Raw genomic sequence first — 9,945 nt, 5'->3', positions numbered from 1 at the left:
ACCACGTTTGTCCTTTATACTTTATTACATGCAAACTTCAGCTCACAATGTTTGTCATCTTAATGTGCTTTTCCATACTTACTTTTGAGATATTGAAATAGATCGAAGTATAGATAAGAATTCGGGAGTCTGTGCTATATTTTTTCAACACTTCCTAAATTTTTCAATGTCCATTATGATCTTCCGTTGAATCGCACGAATCAACACAGTGTACAAGCAACCTGATTTCGAACTAGCTTGGGTTGGTGCGTATTTTCGGTGTGTTTGGACCCTGGGGTGAAACTTTCTAAGATTTTCAACCGTTGGACTTACAAATAGTAAGCCTCATAAATGACATTGTACGCAAATTATGGTCGGGACTATCTAAAAAAGTTCACACTCTTACAGAAACATGAAGTGTTGTTTTTTGTGCGCTATACAACAAATATAGGAAATAATACCAGTTATTAAAATTTGTAGACTTTATAAACTTTTGTAGTGGGTAGATTACGTGAAAACGTTGTTTGGTAATGCTATTTTGAAGGAATGGCAATGCTATTAATTCCAAGAAGTGTACGTGGTTTGTGGATGTGGTTTTGCTATCAAATACAAAAAACTTCGAAATTATTTCAAAAGTATTTTTCATCCATCTGCATGTACGTACTCGTCTTTTTAAATTAGTTAAACATTTTCATGTATGGACCAAGCGTGGCTGATAATCTGCTTGTTGGGGCATTGCCCCTTCTTGCAAAACCAACTAAATGTTCTAATATTTCTACCAATTTTCCGATTTCTTTTTACAGCCCTGTCCACTTTTAATACGCGAATAATTTTCATCTTGTAATGTTTATATATTGTATATTTTGTCAACACAGCATAAACTAATACAAAAATGCATGCAAAGATACTAAATATGCTACCAAAACACAGCAAAGTTCACGCATAATGATAAACTGGTTCAACTAAAAAACCTTCACTCAAACAAGTTTTTGTTCGTTCCGCAACAAAATGGTCGAACCTCATTCTATCACAAAATGCTAGTACCGTTGGGCAATAACGCTAACAATAACAGCAGTTAGTGTCGGGCAGCTCGACTTCCCATGGAAAAGGGTCGCCTTACACAACAATATTTTTGGACTTTAGAGGGTTTTAGGGAGAAAATCCACAACGTAGAAAAATGTTAAATAAAAGCATCTAAATTATCAAATCGACTTTCAACGCACAGTGCATATGATAATCGTCATTATACATCATAGTTTGTGCCAAATTTACGCCCAAAATGTTGGCCCCACTTATAGTCACCAGCAGTGCCGGAAATTGAGCCGCTTTAGATAAAAAATCAATGTATTAAACGCTTCTGAATCATACCACTGCGTACATTGTAGAACAAGAAGAGGTAGGTAAAGCGTTCAGTCAAATGTCGCCAATCAAATTTGTTTGATGTCACACAGAAAAAAAACTATGACATTCCGACTAACAGGGGTGGACGTTTATATGTGGACCAAATGTTCTGTAATCATAAGTACCACATTTTAACTAGGAAGCAAGGTTCCTATGCCATTTGCTTTCAACACAAACTATACTCTGAGCAGGGTTACATTGACTCAACTTATCATTTCTATTGGTTCATTTGGCTTGGTTTTCAAATTTGTTGCTGAACTTTCATATTTGGAACATGAGAAAATTACTTTGGATACAGGATGTGTGTCATCAAATTAACTCCAGTATTCGAAATAAATATTATTGATTTGTATTAGTTTTCATATCCCAAGTACATAAATGGGAACAGACATGTATGGAATTGATTATTTGAGTACTATGCTTCTCCATAATTTCACGAGTAAAACATAAAAAATAAAATTGAACAAATTTAAATCGTATCAATTTCATTCGTTTGGTGGAATAGTTACATTTTTGGATAGGCCCTGTTGTGAATTAGGTTACTCACGGTGAAATTAAATGGATGAGAATTGAGTCCAACGGGGGAAGAAACGCTCGAATTTCTGCTGTTTGAATTGTACTGGGAATGCTGATGATTCAAATTTGATGGAACGGATCCATCATACACCATACAACTCATGCAGTCTGAGCCTGTCGCTCCTTCAAGCGATTCCGACATATGGCTTGTGCCGTTCGACATATCGTATCTCGCAGATTCAAGACTGACACTCGGTAATCTACCGTTGCGCCCACTTGGACTTCTCTGTGACGTTGGGGATCCTACTTGGTGGTTTCGCATGGAATCTGGAACTTCATGTTTAACGTGCATTCCTGACGACGGGTAAATTTCGTCGTGTTGTTTCATTCCGTGGTCCAACAGCGAGTCGTGATGATGGTGATGGTTTCCTAGATCCTGGGCTACATGGCTTCCATTGTTGATACGATTTTCGACGTTTCCGTTTTGCAAAGAATTCAACATTGATGCAGGCGGTGGGATCTGTGGTAGATTGTAGTCTGAAAGCTTGTTGCTAGCATCTCTTGCACATGATTCCCGACGCTTGCGTTTTCTTCTGCAATTGAAAATTTAAATTTTGGCTTCATACAAACCTAATTTTACTATAATAAAGCATCAGTAACATTTCTATGCTTTCACTATAATAGCATAGTGACGAAAAAATTATCAGAGCTGCCATCCTAATAAAGATTGGGACTTTACAGATTAACATTCATCATTATTAATTATCTTTCCTTACTCAATCTCTAATTTAATTTCATGGTGAGATCCCAGAAGGAAAGAGTATAAGTTGAACGATACTTCCTAACGCGGGTGCTTTTTATGTCTAAGTGGTTTCTTTTTAGAGCCTTCTTCTGAGTGAACGTTCATTTAGTATAGTTTCGTATAATATTATACGATCAAAATCATCATCATTGCTCACCAATCGTTCATACTTTTAAAGTGAAGAAAAAAAGTTTTTGTAGCATTATTTTTTCGCAATATATTTGATGATTGTTTTGTTTGGTATTGTCATGGATAATACTTGTGTAAAATCAGTGGCGAATGGGATTTTTAAATCAGCGAAATCTAAATCTCAATTAGTTGATTGAATGAGTAACGATATGTGGGGATAGAACTCCTCGGGCGTTGTTCAAAAATGCTTCGTATTCTACATTCAAGATGATGTTATCATTTCCAAGAATAGGACTAGTTCTTTAATTAGCTTATTAATAACTTTGGCAATGTTTGCCGATTCCCTAGCAAATGTGCGACGCAAGAATTTGTTAATTTTTCATGCTTTCATTAGTTATTTCGTGGGGGTGTGCTGTTACCAAAGATGTATTTTGGTACTATTAATGTTTGTAATATTTCCCCACTCCCCTTTTTCTGATCTTCGTCTTTGATTTTGTTTATCCGAAGTTGGGATAATTTAGAATTTGAGGCTAATTTGGCCCAAGGTTAACACATTCAAATAAAATAGATTGGAAAATTAGTGGTGAGGCAATCATAGGAAAGCCCTCTATTTCTTATTGATGATTTTTGATATGTACAATTTGAAAGTTAATCAAAAACATCTAGGAATGTCCATATCTAAAGTTTTATTCGTTTCCTCCGCTACCGGATAAAGTGACTCCGCAATCGTTTCCTTGCGAATGTCCTTTAACTCCGAATTGCGTGATTGGTCGCTACTTGTGATCCATCGACACGGTGTTGCCAGGATGTAAACCCGACATGGTCTCGACAATATTTTGAGTCGAATTACGCCCCGTTCAGTGATTATCACGTCTACTGGAACCATCCACTTGAATCGTATTCGACCTGCGATACGTTATTAAGCGTTTCTGTCTCAAGGTTATATGGGAATAATACAGCATTGCCACTGAAGCATATTTTTGATTTAGGTAAAGTCACGCTTATGCTTTTACTTGTGTACGTATTAGTTTGGCGACTGGGGTCTTGGTGCAAGTAAGAGTATATCGATGTTGATATATAAATTAAAACTTTTCACGTATAAAGCCACCAACCTCGTGTACATTGTATATTACTTCAAATCCGTTTAATTTTAATTTGATATAACTTTCGCCAAAGATCTGCTGTGAAGCATTTGTTTCGAGTAAACAGAGTATCAAACATGTGTTATGCGAGATTTTTTGACGAGTTCGGTTCCGAATAGGAAAACATACTGAGCAATAAAGTAATATGAATACTGCTGCTAAAATTTGTATTTTTCACGCTTTTTTTAATATGCATAGTAAATTTATTTTAATCTTTATCTGATTTTTGATTCGATTTCCCCCTCAAAATGGTATCTGAAATTAAATCTTGAACTGGACTATAACCATCTGTATCCGTTGTTATAGTTGTTTTTGTTTTATATATACATCAAAAGAATTAAGGACATCAATATGGCACTACAATATAGATTATTATTATTTTGGTTCGGTACAGACCAACTCCAGCACCACTCCAGGTGGTGTAGAATACTTGATTTTCGAAATGCTCCAAATCACGAACCGTCTATGTAGTCCACTATTGTTTATTTGACACAAAGCCGAAGACACATTACATCTCGGCGACAAATTCACCAATGATTGGAATTTGAAAATCCATATACAAATGAATCGCATGGCACGATGTGCTTTGTAGCCGCCATAAAACAACTAAACATTTTTTATGATGTGGTGTATCTGCAGTGAATCGCTCTTAGTAAAGCTGTGTTATACAGGTGAGGTGCAGCACTTCCAAATCATCATAAAAAGACTTGCTTATGAACCTGTTGTTTGTTACATTAAATTTGAACTGAACCATTACATAGTGCGTAACGTTTTTGGCAAAGTTAAGAATTAGCCGCTGAATCGTTTTTAAAGTTTGTTGACCAAACAAGACAGCTTGAGCTTTGAATTCTAGATTCGTTGAACAGGTGTTTAAAAAGTTTGTTATGACATGGTAGTTTTCGACACGCATCTCCAAACTTGTAATAAACATTATAACCATTACATCTGCACCGTGTGCGTGGAAAACAGCAGCAATTTTTTTTTAACTCTTTTTGATCATTGTTGAGATCGTACCACCTATCTCAATAAGATGGTTAAAATAAAGGATTAATCTAATTTAAAAGGAGATTGAAGGTAACTCGACAATTTTATCAGCTCGAGCCAAATCAAATCTGATTTAAGACCGAAAATATTATATTTTAGGTTGGTATAAAAATAACGTAATTAGCGGTAAAATATATGATTGTGAATAAGTATTAGGAAAGGAATGATTTACAATATGAATATTTTCCCATATAAAAATCAACAATTCCAGCTCGATTCAAAGACGAATGTCGGAATTAAACATCTCAATCGCACAACTATTTATTTTGTTAGTTCAACACCAGTTCCTTGTATCATTCAGGTACAGTTTCGGACGACGTATCATTGGTTTTATAGATTTTTACTGTACGTTATTTGAACAATATATTTCACCCATTGGCTCCAAGGTTTGGATTTTACTATTTCACGTTTACAGAGTTAATAAACACGCAGTTCACCAAAAAAGGTATGACACGGTAATTATTTGCAATGATGCTGATTCTAATTAACTTAATTCTAATAATCAAAATATACTTTTATGCAGGGTCACTTACTCTGACGTAAAAGAGACTCATTTCTGAATCAAGGTATACGTGAAACCACTGAAATGGCACGTGCTCTCACTCAAGAGGTAAAAAAGGCTCATTTCTGAGCCAAGTTACCATCAAAATGACAAGAAATACTGAAAAACTTCATAGATTTATATTGGAGCAATACATGCTGATTGAAACAAGACTTAAAGCAGTTTAACGGAATAAAAATTCCTTTTTCTAATATTCATGCCCGCTCAAACAGAATGTACGGCATGAATACGGCGGAGTTTCTTGATATACCACAATTTTGATATTTATTGTTTCTATCGGCGTCAAAGCTCCAGAATAAATGAAAATGACCTTTCAAAATATTTGGTTGCTAATTACCGAATCGATTTATAACTTATTTTTTTTCCTGCCAGAATTGAGCGTGCTACGTCGCATCATCGACCTTGTTACAAATTATTCGTGAAATGTGGCATCGGGCAAGCGCTACTGTATAAACGTCGGTGACCTCCTAATAGGCGTTGAGATAAATATCTTACATTATGTATGAAATACTCGCAAGCGGGTGTCTAAATGGCTGTTTTCGTTGTCACCGTAATCATCTTAATGCGACCGATTTAAAACCGACCTAAATTTAGGGTTTTAACTGTACATTTCTCATATATAACTCATTATAAACACCTTTATTTTGTATATTTGGTGCATTTCGACATCGTTTTTGCGCTCTAAATATACACGTTAGACTTTTACATTGCTTTTAGTTCCTCCACCGACTAAACATTATTTAAAAATTTAATTATTAAACTACGTATAGTGCTGTTCTACTACTATGTGTGATAAGTTATACTTCCATTGTAATTCTAATGACGCGTATTTGTGATAAATTCCATATTTATTCTTGTCAGAAAAAATCAATTGTTAGGTCCTAGAATTCACGATTTATACATACTTGTATACGCAGAAAAAAATGGTTTAGTGGCTCTGAGTAGTTGATTGGTATTTTGTATTCAAATTCAAAAAGGTAAATTGGTTCATATAAGATTGGTATCGGCATTTTGAAACTATTTATCGTCTTTTTTAATCATGCGACATAACTATCAGTGTGCGCCCGTGACTTTGATTTGTTCAAATTTGCATTTAAAGAATAAAATATATAATGTATTTACCTGAAATTTCCATTGTCGAACATTTTCTCACAGTTCGGATCCAACGCCCAGTAATTGCCTTTCCCTGGGTCGTCTTCATCACGAGGAACTTTTTTGAAACAGTCATTCAAAGATAAATTGTGTCGTATAGAATTCTGCCATCCAGCTCTGCTTTTCTTGTAGAAAGGGAAATTTTCTGCCACATATTGATATATTTGTGCTAAGGTAAGTTTTTTCTCTGGAGAATTCTGAATGGACATGGCTATCAATGCTGAATAGGAGTATGGCGGACGCACTAGTTTAAATATATCAGATTGACTGGATAACGAAAGCCAAGCAAAGTCAGATCCAAAACCACCGGGGCCAAAAAGTTGTCTTTGTCCTGCCGCTGCAGCGGCGTAAGAAGCGGTTTGCATGTACGAAGTCGAGTTATAGGGATTTCCCGTGGCTGCATTTATGCTTGCCGTTCCTGCAGCAGCCGCGTTCAACCATAAATACGGATTGGAAGCGCTCGAGGAATAATCTAAGGGTGACGGGTAATGGTGATGTCCTCCGGCGGCGACTGCAGCGTGGGGACTCCGGGCGGATGAAACAGATCTTGCATTTTGATTATAAAAATTATCATACATAGGAGGAGCACCAGCTGCAACTCCTGTCCCGTCCAAGAAATCTTGTTGTTGGTGATGAAGGGACATGACACCGGTGTTGCTTTTTGTATATTTCGAATTCCCTTTGTTTACAAATTCGTATGGATAGCCTTTACTCGCTGTTGCAGTCGCTGTTGCTTGAACAACCCAACTACGAGAATTTGAATATTCGTTTTTTGATTTTGTTGTCGGAAATGAACAGTCGACGCTCACACTTAAAACCAAATTTTTGTTAAGATTATAAGTTCTTTTGTCTTGCTTCTGCAAGTACTCGTTACATGTGTCGAACTTAGGTATACTTCTGCAAACAGCCGTTGTAGATAGATCGCTGCAGTTGTATTGCATACTATAGAAACCAACCGATATTCTATTCTTCACTCCTATCCTAAAAGGAAAAAAAATCAACAATTATATCTACTAAACATCCAGTATAAAATACCATCCCGCTCGCACTGAAAACCCTTGGCGAGTTATTATTATATTTTGGCTTACCAAGGTTATTTTCACCTCGGCATCGCCTAGCAAACTGCATGTTTGACAAATTTACTTTTTCTAATAACGTCACACAAAACGGCGTACCAGGTATATTGGAAATAATACATACCGTGTGCAATTCTAAATTTGTATATCAGTAATCTTAGCTTATATTTCGAAAACACAAGCGAGCGAATCAGCAATGTCGGAATACAAATACACAAATTATAGAATCTTATTAAACGGAAGCCACGATGAATAAAAATTCATGATTACGAACTGAGGAATTGCTTTTATTGAATAATCTCCCAATTGCAGCCCGCATTCAATATATAACGCAAGCGTTAATATAATACAATACAAATGAAATTGAAAATATTTCCCCCATAATATAGTTTAATTATGGTAGATCCCTCCATCTTCTAAACATGCGTTATAAACGACCATGTATGATGCGAAAACTTAACTGCTACATGTGTAAAGTACTAATACGCTCATAGCGTTTGAACGATCATTGCATATAACTAATAACCTATACTAATAATATGTTAGGTATTTATGTTTAAACTTTACTATCGCTGTATGCAACACCCTTATCTTCTCGTAACTGCCAACAATTGGAGTTATCTATTTAAAATAGATGCTCAGTCAGGCGATTTTTACTACGTCTGCATCGGGTAAACAACACAAAAAATAAACACATTCGAGGTTCCATAATAAGCTGCACGAGTTTATCCAAAAACCCGTCTCGATAGTAAACCCTGAACTATATTTGTGGTGGAAATATCCCCCTTTTGGTAAAATAGCGGCGATTAATTCCGTATTTTCATTCGGCTAGAAATAAGCCTGTAGGTAACGTTTTCCGGTAATGTAGCTATAGATGCACGTTTGCGATATTGCATATTAAAGCTACACTTTATTGAGGTAGGTATGTTATGCTTAATTTAGATCGCAGAATAGTATTTGAATTATAGTTGCACTTACCCAATATGAAATAGTAGAAGTTGTCTTGGACACCGTCTTGTAATTGATTGTATCCGTTATGCTCAACGATAGCGACTTACGTTGGAAGGTGATGGGGCGTCGTTTCCTGCGGATTGGCGCTGGTCGTGTTCTTTTTTTACGCAAATCTTTTGAGAGATACGGCCAGGGAGAGAATACACTATAGCACCAAATTTGTCAATTAGGCGAGGTTATGTGATATATTAAATTTTGGTGATATATTCTGATACATAAAATTTTCTATTGAAGTAATTTAAAATATTTTATATTTTTTGTGAATTTACAGTAATTTACAAACCTAATCTATAAATCAACATTTTCGGAAGATTTTCTTGACCCATGGTCGCTTAATGTTGATATACAATTAAAAATTAACGGCTGGTTTTGTATGGTTTGTCGACATACCAACCATATAATAAAATTACAAAATAATTAAAACGATAAATAAACAACTGTCAAATTTTCATCACCAGTTCGTGACAACAGAAATTATTAATGAGGGCTTGTGTAGAAGAAAATAAGGATGTTTCACCGAATTTCACTGTTATTTTAAGTTATATTTCACCAAGAATTACCTAAAATAATTTATATTTCATCAGTAATGAGTTTCCCCTTGACAGCGCAAGTTCTATTTACTACACCTTACGAAAATATATTAACAGAAATTTAAATTTGATTACTTTATAATTTTTTTGATTGTCTGATTTTTCGTAACACTGAAATACTTGTAAAACATGAAGTCTCAATCGTCTAACCATGTACAAGAAATTTAGGAAGCATCACATTTGTCTAATTTGATTATGATCTTATTCCCCGGAGGTGGCCATGCAGATAACGAGGATTAAGCATCTGTAAAACAATGATGTTTTAACGTTTTATTTACATTTTGTTGCCAAGATTTCTCGTTCCGGATCTAATATCTCGAGATCAAATCAGTACGAGCTAATGAAACAACCAAATATTAGAATTCAATTTTTATCATTTGTTTAAATCTTTCATAGTCAGAAGAAACATTGTAACATGCTGTAGCATGTTTTGTATTACAGCAATTAATAAAAAGCTTCTGAATTACGCAGAACGCTGACTGTATTTGGTTAAGTGCTGGAATAAACCTTTTAAACGGAAGGGCCTGACTGACAGGCGTAC

The 9,945-nt window shown here is 35.4% G+C and overlaps 1 protein-coding gene across 1 annotated transcript; it reads right to left on the bottom strand.

The window, feature by feature from the left end:
- Positions 1 to 815: 815 nt before the first annotated feature.
- Positions 816 to 8,928, bottom strand: LOC120336158 (uncharacterized). Its single transcript, XM_039403767.2, has 3 exons — positions 8,782 to 8,928; positions 6,698 to 7,708; positions 816 to 2,489 (listed from the first exon to the last, which is right to left on the bottom strand). The coding sequence occupies exons 2-3, from the start codon at positions 7,666 to 7,668 to the stop codon at positions 1,886 to 1,888; spliced, it is 1,575 nt and encodes a 524-aa protein (XP_039259701.2). The 5' UTR covers positions 7,669 to 7,708; positions 8,782 to 8,928; the 3' UTR covers positions 816 to 1,885.
- Between the last annotated feature and the right edge of the window lie 1,017 nt (positions 8,929 to 9,945).

The sequence above is a fragment of the Styela clava genome, chromosome 2 (genome assembly GCF_964204865.1).
Source record: "Styela clava chromosome 2, kaStyClav1.hap1.2, whole genome shotgun sequence".
Taxonomy (NCBI): domain Eukaryota; kingdom Metazoa; phylum Chordata; class Ascidiacea; order Stolidobranchia; family Styelidae; genus Styela; species Styela clava.
This window is presented reverse-complemented; position numbering and strand designations above follow the sequence as displayed.